Below are 12853 nucleotides of genomic sequence, written 5' to 3'. Positions count from 1 at the left end.
CATTATAACTCTACAATCATAGCCCCGGAGAGACAAAATGAAGAGCCCAATTATGACGAGCTAAATTGCTTCAGGGTAGCGATGTTTGGATACCAGTCATTTTTTGGAAGGCAACTGATCTTCTCATTCTCCTGAGGGAAATTATCAGTTTGTCTTTGAAGCTGTGTTGAGAGGTTGAATGAAAGCAGATGAGTACCTGTCATAAAAGAGAGGGAGAATTCATAAGGTCTCTGTGTCTATGGGGACCATGGAGAGGGGTTCGACTGGCATTTGTTTCTGCTCTTTGGCTGTAATGGAGCACAGCGGTGTGTAGAGGTGAGAGGGGTGAGAGGGGCGCGCCCACCCAGAGAGAGGAGGTGGTGAAATGACTGCCCTGAAGATACTGGTGAGTCTCTCCTCTCTCATTCACTCTCTCCCTTTCTCTCGCCCCCTCCCCCCCCGACCTGCTGCCTTTCTGGCCTGAGAGAGCACAGGGAGCATGGATCATGCAGCTGTCAGCCTCACACACACACACACACAGCCCTGTGGCCATACCACCTAGGAGTGGTGACACCTAGACCCCGGAGCATGTGCTGTCTCGGTGAGGATGAGAGATCATGTCCACCCCCATGACTGGATGACATGCCGTCTCGCTGCACTCTGCTCTCCCAGGGAGAGAAGGTTAACAGCAACATGGCACAGAGAGGAGCACCACATAGCACCTCACCGGGCTTCCCCTGCCTGCCAGTAGCATTACACAGAGTGACAGCTTCCTATCCACAGTCATGCACCAGGGTTTAATACACTCTCATCATCAAGTCATATGTGTCAATGAGTCTTAAAATGTGGTTTTGAGGAAGTCAAAAGAAAAGATAGATGATAGATTGATGAATACTTTAATTGTGATACTGAAATGAATGAATTGGGGAATTGGTTCTATGATGAAAATGTAGATATCGAAACTAACACTTATGTGTCCACATATTTGATTATTATCCAATAATTTAGAGGTTTGATTTTACAGATATAGGATCTTAATTTGATCACTCTTTTGTTGCTGAGAATTTTCCCACACAGCAGAAAATGCAAACTTATAGTTTATTCAAGGTTAAAAAGTATTCTAAAGTTTGTATTTTCCACTTTAAAATGTCAGACTTGATTTGCCCTAGCAAAAAATGTATCAACCCTGACAAAAAATCTCCATTAATTAAAATCCACATAATAATTCACATGTCCTGTTGCTGCAGGATTATTTTTCTGCTGTAGCAAACTGGTTCAAATTAAGATCCTACATCTGTACAAAAGGTCATCTTTCAACAACAACAAAAAATCTCAGGTGATACCACATTCATGTAAATATCCCATACAGTATGAATAAACGTATGAGTTCATAGCCGCACCAGGTGTCGTGTTGAGAATACAGAGCTCTGGACCTTATCTCTATTTTCCTGTTCTGGACTTTGTTGATCTGGGAAAGCTTTGTTTGTGCTTGTAATGGAGGCCAGGCCTACACTGTTGCGTGTGTGTGTGTCAAATTTGATTTGTTACATGCATCAAATACAACAGGTGTAGACTTAACCGTGAAAGGCTTTCTTACAACGATGCAAAGTTTAAAAATAGTAACACAAGAAGAATGAAATACACAAGAATGGATAGCTGCAGAGCAAACAGCTGTGTTGGTGCTTCAGGTGTTCCTCCACTGCAGCCATGGGGCTCATGGGAACAGCTTCCCCCACCAGTTTCCCAGCCCTCAGCAGCCCTCAGAAATGAAGGAAGGGATTGCCAAGGGCTTACAGATGTAGGATCTTAATTTGAGCAAATTTGCTCCAGCAGGAAAATAATCCTGCAGCCACAGGAAATGTGGATTATAATTAATGGACATTTTTTGTAGGGGTTGATACATTTTTTGTTCGGGCAAATCAAGTCTGACATTTTTAAAGTGGAAATTACAAACTTTCAAAGCCTTTTTTAACCTTGAATGCACTACACGTTTGCATTTCCTGCTGTGAAGGAAAATTCTCAGCAACAAAACGTTGAGGAGGGGGTTGGGGGACGAACACAGGCTGAGGGGATGGGTGGCATCTTCGCTGTGTGAAATGAATTCACTAAAGCAGTTGTTGTCATCTGTCCTGCATCATATCTACTGTCTATTTAAGTTTCTCTCCTCTGTGTACTTGTCTCTGAGGCCTTGGCTCGGTCTCCAATGCACCACATGGTCTCTCTCAGGGTGCCACTTCAACCCTGCATGGGAAGCTGCACTGTCTGAGACATGACAGTGTCAGAAAACAATGTCGTAAAACTCAGTTATGCAAAACACAAACACAGCATAGTAGGACTTTCATGAGTTCTACCTGTAGAACCTTCAGTTGAGCTCACTTTTGCCACAAAGGTCATCAGTAAAATGCCCATGTCTCCTCTGCTGACACCCATGCTACAGCACAAGTTACCCTAACATCTATTTATATCCAGACTTATCAACAGCCTCCCAGTCAACCACCAGTGATAACTCCCCATCCAGCCACCTATACTTCAGTGGTAGGCCCCTCCATAGAGGTATGCACCCAGCCCTGTCATGGCTCTAGGCATTGTATGTTCTTGTTGTGGGTTGAGCGATTGCATTAGTCATTTCACATTCCAAATTCCTACCCTATGCCGTATTCCCCAACCCTCTCTCTCTCTCCCTCTCTCATTCACCCAATCCATCGCTCTGTTCATCCCTTCATCACTTCCATTTTGCCAGGGCTGGGGAGGGTGTGGCCTGGTTTGGTGGTTTGGGAATACACACTGATGCTATCCTGCAGTACCCTCTCCTTAGAGGAGGAAATGTGACAGAGACTAGACTTTTGACCCGAGGGTTCAAATTACAGGAGGGGACCTTGCTATATGTATGTATGTATCCTGGAGCAATGTACCTTGCTACCTAACCCACTACGCTCCAGTTAACATCTGCTGTACTTGTACAAATAAGTAATATATAAACCTGAAAGCTATGTATGTTGCTATGGATAAGGGCATTCGCTAAGCAACACAAATGTATCATACAAATACATGCATCAAAATGTCCAGGCCCAGAGCTCAATTCATCTTCATCCATCAGAGCATGACACATTTCCACAGCCCAGCCCAGCATAGTCACCGCCCACTGAACCCGGCCAACAGAGACACAAGGCGGATAGTGTTACTGCCACCGTCACCCTACATTGTGTATGTCATTCATGCCTCTGTTGTGTTTCAGGATGACAGTGAAGAGTTTGAGCACATCCAGCCTTCCTGGCCACCCTCACACACCCGCACATGAACACTGGGACTATAAACACACACGCACACCACTCTCATTATGCTAACCACAGGTGCACACACACACATATATGCAAAAACGATTATCTTCCCTCACCTTGCTGTTTTCAGTCTGCACATAGAAATACAATCACATACACATGTATGTTACCCTCCCTCTGAAGCTCCCCAGACTCCCAACTCTGAGCAGCCTCAGTCCTGTCCTTGGGGGCTTGTGCGTGAGAAGATGGCAGTGGACTCAGCAGCCCCCTCCACTCAGGGCAGTGGGGGAAATGAAGGCTTTAGGAGTTCATTATAAAACAACAACAGCAGCAGCAGGAGATCAGCCTCCTGGGCTCCAAACGATCCCCCGTCTCATCCTTCCATCGACTTCTCTCTCTTTATGTTTCTCTCCATATCTCTCTTTCTCCCCTCGTCCGGCTCGCAAGTAAACGACACATCCTTCCGTCGTGTCCTTGCGTTCCCGTCCTTTCTCTCCCACTCTCTCTCCCTCTTCACCCCCCTCTTATTGTAAAGCAATTATATGTAATAAAGGTAAATGTTGATAAACAGTCATTAGGTGGGGTCCTATATGAGCCAGCAGTCTGATCATGTCAACCTGTGACCTGTTGGATGTTTTAATAGAGCAGAGCTCATTATGTTGGAGCAGAGAATGTTCATGTCTAATCACTGTGATCAGAGATAAACATCAAACGCTCCGGGACACGACACACTGTAAATGTAGCAATATCTCAAACAATAAGCCTCTGTGTGATTTGGTTCTCAGTGGAGAGCCTTCTCTCACAGGAATGAATATTTCATTTCTAATCATTAGCGTTAGATATGACCTTTTACCCTTTGAGGGGTGCACTGCATATTGAGGTCGAAGGGGAAAAAAATATTCTGTAGACAACATTCTCCTGCATCATCGTCTTTGACATCATCATCATTATTGTTGTCATCATGGCTGGCCTGTTGTGCCAGAGGCAGAACACCTGTATGTGTGTGTGCTGCTCTCCTCCCCCTGCATGTGTTGGGCAGTTGGTGGTTGAGAGTGATGCACTGAGACCACAGTCCTTTCAGATGAAAAGGAGGGCAGGGCAGCACAATCAGGAAGTGGTTTTGCTGGAGAGAGACTGCTCGTGTGTAGAGCTCAGGGCAGGTGTATGGCCGTGGCTTTTGTGACTGTGATTCTGTGATTGATGTGTGTGTGCGTGCGAGCGAGAGAGACATGAAGAGATAGGGAAAGGGAGACAGAAATTTCTATCAGGATGAAAGAAAGAGAAGTTACTGCCACAAGGCTCCCATACTTTTATTTTAAGACAAGAAAGTAAAATATAGAAACAAGTAACAAGCAAGATCATTACTTATAGTAACTATAAATGGAGACAAAGCCATTTTTTACAAATGTATGTTGATTTATTTTAATTGCTTTTAAATAAGAATATACAGTATGTCACAATGACAATAATATAGTTACAGTATACAGCTATGACCCAGTTTAAAGGAATTGTACATTGATCTAAAAGTTTGACTTTAGTTTCATGACAGACACAAGGAAGTATTTGCAAGGCAAATAAATCATTATGATAATTGCCCAAAGACCAGATGAGGTAGAGATATATACGATTCCACTGTCTAATATGCTTTGAGCCTGATATGTTATATCCATGTACATAACTATATATCTCTGCATAAACAAGAAAATAAACAGTGGCACAGGGAACTGAAACGATTGTAAAATATTGGAAACATAAATGGGTGCCTAATAGCCCTAGGGGCAGACATGGACCTTTAACCCTAACCCACGGACAGACACAGAGGTCTGGCATGGAGAGCTGGAGGAATGGCGAAGTCAAATACGGCTATTTTCTCTGATTGGTAATTGAGAAAACAAGCAGCATGATTGGGCCATTTCAAAGACATTAGAGAACAAAGATGTGCCTGAATTAAACTAGCAAAAACGGTTTGATTTGGTCAGGGGAACACACTTGAAAGCACAGCACAGTGCGTGCAGACATGCCCACTTATAAATAAAAAATAGAGCAAAGTTCTTTACAGTGTCAGCAAGAGAAGAACTTTGCATAGCCGTTTTTATGGACAGTGTTTGGAGTTTCCCTTAGTTTGAGTGCAATTTCCTTAGCATTTTTCCTTTACTGTGTTAACAATGTCAAACATGTAGTATTATCATAGACATTCTCACAAGAGACAACAGGTCTACTTTACCACACAATAACCCTATGACTGCATTTAGTCATAAATGGCATACTAACTAGCTGTGATTATAGGCTAACATTGTACTAACATTCCATGTTCAGACATCCAGTGATTCAATGGGACTTTTTAAGGTGTGTGGTGGATATCAGTATTAACCCAGATACATTTCTCACCTTAAAGCAAAGGAGTAAAGTACTATACATAACATAGCCAACATAAGTGCTTCATTTTTCTATTATGAATGAATGAACCCTTAGACTGCTCTCACAGCAAATAAAGAGACAAGCAAACAGCAAATGAGACAGGCAGCCAGGCAGACGGAGACAGACGTCAAGAGGCTCTAAATTCCTTATCGGCATTTTCTGGCGCTTTGGAAATGCTCTAAATCTTGATATAAGTACTACAGCATAGTAGCAGTTAAACAAACTGACTAAGGAACAGACCGACAAGAGGACAGGACCAATGGAACTGTCAGCGCTCCCACAGAGATGATGCCAAATAATGATGGTGACCTACTGTTCATTCCAGTACCTTGTGAAGAGCCCATTCCCTGCCCATAACTGTCCAGCAAGGCAACCCTCTCCCCCTCACTTAAGGTCTGTGATGTTAGTGCATTCAGTAAGAGCAAAGCAGAAAGTGGTCTTGATACTGCCTCATCTGAGGAGACAGCGCATGTTCGATTCCAACAAGTGGCAAACTACCAACAACATTATGACCTTGTTCCATGTCCATGCTTCCCAAAACAGTTCTCAGTTCAGAACAGGCAGTAAGGGTATGTTTAAAAGTCAAACCCTTCAATTTATCAAGAGTAATGTCTGAGTGGTTCTAGCCCTGCCATTTTGAATGTTCTCTCAGTGTGTTGCCGGTTTCCTCTCCCCATCTTTTTCTCTCTCTCTCCCCCTTTTCAGGTATTTTTGCAGGTGTACACTTCCTCCTCCCTGACACAGGTTTGACACTCTACATGGCAGCACCAGCGCACCTGGCAGTGGCAGGAGAGGGTGGTGAGGTGCATGGCCGTGTTGTAGCCGCGTCCGCAGCAAAGGCTCTGGCAGCTGGTGTCCTTGGCACAGGAGCGTCCGGCCGTGCCGGGAGAGTAGCGTGACGGCCTGCAGAAGCTGGGTGAGTCCTCCAGGAACACCAGGTCAGTGGAGCGGTGGCTCTGGCCGTGGCGACGTGGCCCCGCCAGCTCCGTCTCTCCGGTGGCCGCGTTGGTGACGCTCAGCACACGCAGGGCCGTGTCGTAGCGGAACTTGAGCAGCCGCCCGGTGTCGTGGAACGGGGACAGCTGCTTCCAGCAGGTCCGCACGGCACAGGAGCCGGAGACGCCGTGACACTTACAGGTAGTCTTCAGGCCACTCTTCACTGCCTGAAAAGGATGGAGGGGGGAAAGGAGGGTGATGAGGAGGGAGGAGAAGAGAGTGAGATGTCAGTTTATTCAGTCTGATTCATTAGCTGGGCTCTTATCTTTGGTCCCTATCTTTGGTGCCGAGGTTCAATGCCATTACAACCCTCCTTCCGTGGCCTCCAACTGCTCTTAATGCTAGTAAAACTAAGTGCATGCTCTTCAACCGATTGCTGCCCGCACCCTCCCGCCCGACTAGCATCACTACTCTGGACGGTTCTGACCTAGAATATGTGGACAACTACAAATACCTACGTGTCTGGTTAGACTGTAAACTCTCCTTCCAGACTCATATTAAGCATCTCCAATACAAAATTAAATCTAGAATTGGCCTCCTATTTCGCAACAAAGCCTCCTTCACTCATGCTGCCAAACATACCCTCATAAAACTGACTATCCTACCGATCCTTGACTTCAGCGATGTCATTTACAAAATAGCCTCCAACACTCTACTCAGCAAACTGGATGTAGTCTATCACAGTGCCATCCGTTTTGTCACCAAAGCCCCATATACTACCCACCACTGTGACCTGTGTGCTCTAGTTGGCTGGCCCTCACTACATATTCGTCGCCAAACCCACTAGCTCCAGGTCATCTATAAGTCTTTGCTAGGTAAAGCCCCACCTTATCTCAGCTTACTGGTCAACATAACAACACCCACCCATAGCATGCGCTCCAGCAGATATATTTCACTGGTCATACCCAAAGCCAACACTTCCTTTGGCCGCCTTTCCTTCCAGTTCTCTGCTGCCAATGACTGGAACGAAAATCACTGAAGCTGGAGTCTTATATGTCCCTCTCTAACTTTAAGCATCAGCTGTCTGAGCAGCTTACCGATCACTGTACCTGTACACAGCCAATCTGTAAATAGCCCATCCCAACTACCTCCTCCCCATATTGCTACTTATCCTCTTGCTCTATCACTCCAATGTTAATGCTAAATTGTTATTATTTCGCCTCTATGGCCTATTTATTGCCTTACCTCCCTACTCTTCTACATTTGCACAAAATGTACATCGATTTTTCTATTGTGTTATTGACTGTACGTTTGTTTGTGTAACTCTGTGTTGTTGTTTTTGTTGCACTGCTTTGCTTTATCTTGGCCAGGTAGCAGTTGTAAATGAGAACTTGTTCTCAACTGGCCTACCTGGTTAAATAAAGGTGAAATAAAAAATCATTAAAAATCTAGACAGAGTGAACCAGTTTCCTGCAGGGTGGGTGGATGGTGCGGGGGTCGGATGGTATGGGGCTAGTCACCCTTTAGTTTAGCTCAGTATGAACGGTTGAGATGATGGATTAGGGAGACTGTTCGGCATGCAGTATTTCATTCACCTGACGTCTCGCATTTAGACAGAGCCTGCGGATACATTTTTTCAATGTGTTGAAACTAGCTCTTTCTCACTACTTCTCTCCTGTCTCTTTCCTATGAAGCCTGAGGCATTAGAGACAGGCATCACAGACAGACAGCAGAATCTTTCCACCCTGTTCTTTGTGTGTGTGTGTGTGTGTGTGTGTGTGTGTGTGTGTGTGTGTGTGTGTGTGTGTGTGTGTGTGTGTGTGTGTGTGTGTGTGCACGGAAAACGATCATAAGAGTTTAAAAAGCTTAAACAGTTAGAGAGTTTGGGTTAGCGGCCAAAGGATGGTGTCCTGCCTTCGTTCAAAAGTTCACTGAGCTTGGTGGTGGTGGAGTGGGGGTACCAGCGCTGAGGCACTCAGCCAGAGAGACTCTAACTGGGTGGGGGCCAGAGACAGTTCATGCGGCATGGGGGTCATCCTTACGGGGAGGGGGGAGACCCAGGGGCTACTTCAGGGTTGAAGAGTTCTGCCGAGTTCCGCCCTACACAGGTATGAACCCCTCAGGGGCATCTCAGAACATTACTGAGGGATGAGGGTTAGAGGGGGGTGTTGTGAAAAAAACAACCACCTCCGGGTCTCTACTGAGCCGGATAGGTGGAAGGTGAGGAAAACACCACACTCAATAAAGATAAGATAGACTACTTCAGTTCATCCTGTTGTTTTTATCTCTCCCTCGCTCTCTCTCCCTCTGTCTCTGAAGGGCCTGTTGCCTCAGTTAAAAGGTAAAGGGGAAGAGCCTTGGGGCTGGCTGTTTCTAAGCTACACACACAAATACACACATAGTGTTACCGTATGAACATTATGTGGATTTATGGAGAAGAGCACAGTTCAGCACCATACAGTAAGTGGAAGAAATGCTTGCTCGTATATTAAAAGAGGCAACAGTTATAATTGTTCTCTGGCGGGAGACCTTTCATTTTCTGTGGGCCCGCACAGCAAGCTTTATCATGCCTGCCTTGGAACACCTGGCTCCAGGGATCTGACAGCAGTCTGTCTGCTCTCCTATCCTTGTTACTTGCTGCCTCCCTCAGCCTCGACCAGTAGCTATCTATCCACTAGGGCTACAGGAAGGGAGACACCATGCACAGGGAGTGGGCTACTGGCACTGGATGAGATATATAGGCAAGGAGTCAGGGCGAGACCTGGTAAAGTCACACAGTCCCTGCTGTCTCTGTTGGAAGAGTGCATTGTATGGTAAGCAGTGTTGGGGTTGTCTTCTGCTGGTGGGTCTAAAATGGAGCTGTTATTGGCTGATATGTTTATGATGCTTGGTTGGAAACACTCACTACTGGCAAAGACTTATACCTTTCTCTTTTGAAAAAATGTACTTAAGCCACAATAGTGTCACTCACAAATGCTTAATGGTTTTCTTGTTGTTTTGCTTGAGCTTATCCACATGTCAACACTCACTCACTCACCCGGATTCCAACGTTAATGTTGTGGGAGTCGATCTGCGCCCTCAGGTCTTTGCTGACCCTCTTCTGGCCCAAGAACTTCTTGAGAAATTTGGTGCTGTATTTCAAGTTGTCACCGCAGACCCCCCACTGCCATGCCTCGCGATGCTGTATTCCTGGGGAGTCATCGCACGTGCACCTCTCCATTCGGCCTGAGCTGCAAGCTTTTGCTAGTGCGTGGGACAATGCCGCTGAAGACACCGCAAGGAGAAAGGCCGTCTCCTTGAAGCCTGGAATAGACAAATGACATCAACAATTAATAATAGTCTACAATAAAAAAATGTAATGTTGTTTACTCCTCGTAAATTGGCTAGGCCCAGACATGCAAAGACTAGACTATCATCCAAGCTCATGAGATAAATATTTTGGTTACATTCTACTCCCATGTTTCTACTCCAGTGTTCCGTTTAAAGAGTTGTGTCATGATTCCTCTGCTGACTGTTGGACTGTTCCAGGTGGTTTGGTTTCGCACTGTTATTTGCTTAGCCCAGAGACATCGCTGTGATGTATTTTAATCCAATTAATTCTTATTTTGACTAGGAAGGATTTTTTTCCCCCCAGATGAAAGTGAGTAATCACGCCGCCCTTTTCCTCTGGTAACTGGGCGGTTTTGGGAGATATAAATAACCACTGGGCCCTCGTCGGCCCCGCCGCACCGGGCTTTTTGGCTCTTTAGCCCTTAATTAACTTCATGCTGACCTGTTCATGGCTCTTCGTGCTGATAGCATAACCATGCTCTAAAATGATTTTATAAGGGGTGGAGCGTTAGCCGCTGACTTTTTGTTGTTGTTGTAGGCTATAGACTACAGTTTAGCCTGGCTCATTATTTTGAGATCACTCACCTACAGTCAATTTATCAATTCAATATACTTACATTTTCAATCAATTGCATTGTTGCACTTGAGAAATCCTTTGCATCATCAAGTAGTAATCTGACCCTTACGATATTCACAACACAACATCAGTCTAGTCTATTAGGTCTACATGTTTACTTGCTTCCCATGATGCGTCCCTCCAGATGGAAATTTTTCCCTCATATCTCTATGTGTGTAAATACATGGAACTCTATGAATTGATGACATATTATTGCACCTCTTTTCAGAAGACTCCCGCGGCCGTCCAAGCTACAGTTCCAGCGCTCGTTCCGGAATTGATAGCGGCACTCCAAGAGGCTGAGGCGCACTGATTCACGCAGCGTCTCGGCCAAACCCGGCTCGCGGCGACACAGTCGTTTCTGCCTACGGGCCAGGGTCATCTGCTCGCATTGTTTCAGGTGAGCTTTTCCCGTTGGGGGTTCATTGGAGAACGGGGCAGGCAAAAAGACCAAGGGCTCTCGGCCTGTCAGCCTTTCAAAGGAGACAAATGTATACATTCAGTGCAGTATAGTTATCACTGACGTTACCAAATTCAAAAAGGAAAATGTCATATAAATAATCTTATCAAGAAAATATAAATATGTAGACCTATAAATAATACCCAACGTTCTGGTGGTCCTGGGAATAAAGAAAACATGTTGTTCCAGAGTAATTTCTATATAACATGTGTCCATAACAATTACATTTTGTTTATAGAGCCATAGCCTATAAATCGAAACAATATGTATAGTTTTTGCTGACTCTACAAGCTTTTAATAACAACACACTACACATAGGTATACGCGCAATTAAGTATAAACGTAGTGAGTCATATCAAAATGTCTGAATTTGCTTCCAAAGTCAAATTACGCACATATCGGCCTATATTTGACTTCGTCTGTCCTACCCACATGTGCCCAATAAAACCACATAATAATGCTAAAAAAAGAAACTGAGTGTAGGATTCTAATTTTAAAATAAAATATTAAAACAAATCTGTTTATGCATGCAAATTAGTTCCCTCATACAAATTTCGACTATTGCCAAAAAGTGAGAGAATTGAGGGAGTGCCAAAGTCGAGAGGTCAAGAGACCGTGAGAAACCATTCACACTCACAGCAAGTCATAGATCATACAAAGGATATCTTAAATATTCAAATATTCTGCTCTGAGACGTATTTGGCAAGTTAATAATTATCAATAATATTATTATAATTTGTAGTGGTATCATAAGGATGAAGGCCTATTTGAAAAATTGTCACACAGCCGTGGAAACTAGCCTACTTTGTTTACTTTTAGATAGCAGAAAAATGCAATCACAAGTAATCTCTGTGGACTTGAACATACAAACAAGTCAACATTTACAGTCCCACATTATGGTCTCGTGCGTAATTGCGCACGATAGTCTGGAACGCTGGGCTTCCATCATAAAGGCAGGCAATGTACGTCGCATCACATGCATTATTTCCTACAGACATCGATCTGCTGTATATGTTAGAAGTAAGGAAAAGACAATAAAACTGCAGAGACATAACAGTAAAAGAGTTGTGGCTGACCCAAAATATGCTGCCGTGTGCGAGAGGAGGATGCAGAGCTCAATGAGTCGCAGTAGGCAGGCGGTCCTTGGGAGCCTAGAGCACATGATGACGGGTCGACGCTGCTCTTCATCTCGCTGATTCTGCACTGGGAATGTCTGTGCCGTCTGGCAGGCTCACCTCCTAAGTGGCCCACACAAACTTCGGTCCACTGCGGCAGGCGCGGTCCCAAGGGAGGCAAGGCCTCTGGGGAGCGCATCATCGTGCCACACGCCCATTGGACTCCCTTGTCGTCCCGCCCCAACCATTGAAACGCCCCCCCCCCCCACTTAAATCTAAGTGACAGGTAGGAAATCTACCTGGCTGTGATGAGAATTCGTCTGGGTTTTGTCATTATCGTGCCTCATATTCAAACTTGCTGGTGCATTTTCATTCTACCCACTGACAGATCTACTGTACCATGTTTATGGTGGATACACCAGTGGCAAGTGTAGGCTATAGGATGTGGCTGGCTATAGAATGACTATAACCGAGTGTGCTCCTTGAAGAAGTTCTGTAGTTTCCTGAGAAGGTAGACATAGCCTACAAATACAAACATGCAGATACACTTGTTATTGCAAAAATGGATCGTGGATTATAGGTATAGGATTACATAGGCATCTATTAAGCAATAAATACTTTTATACAGTTGAATCTCCACCATCACTTGCTGTCTATTTTGCATTGCCAGCAAAGACTCGCTGATGGTCTGTCTCGTTCTTGATAACTCTATTTTCATTTT

The 12853-nt window shown here is 44.8% G+C and overlaps 1 protein-coding gene across 1 annotated transcript; it reads right to left on the bottom strand.

Annotated features, from left to right (window-relative positions):
- Nucleotides 1-4652: 4652 nt before the first annotated feature.
- LOC106601131 (protein Wnt-9b) lies at nt 4653-12291 on the bottom strand. The gene is made up of 4 exons (XM_014193084.3): nt 12094-12291; nt 10777-11030; nt 9649-9914; nt 4653-6838 (listed from the first exon to the last, which is right to left on the bottom strand). Exons 1-4 carry the CDS (start codon nt 12177-12179, stop codon nt 6377-6379), a joined length of 1068 nt encoding a protein of 355 aa, XP_014048559.2. The 5' UTR covers nt 12180-12291; the 3' UTR covers nt 4653-6376.
- Nucleotides 12292-12853: the final 562 nt, after the last annotated feature.

Source organism: Salmo salar, chromosome 03 (genome assembly GCF_965601325.2).
Source record: "Salmo salar chromosome 03, fSalSal1, whole genome shotgun sequence".
NCBI classification, from domain to species: Eukaryota; Metazoa; Chordata; class Actinopteri; order Salmoniformes; family Salmonidae; genus Salmo; species Salmo salar.
This window is presented reverse-complemented; position numbering and strand designations above follow the sequence as displayed.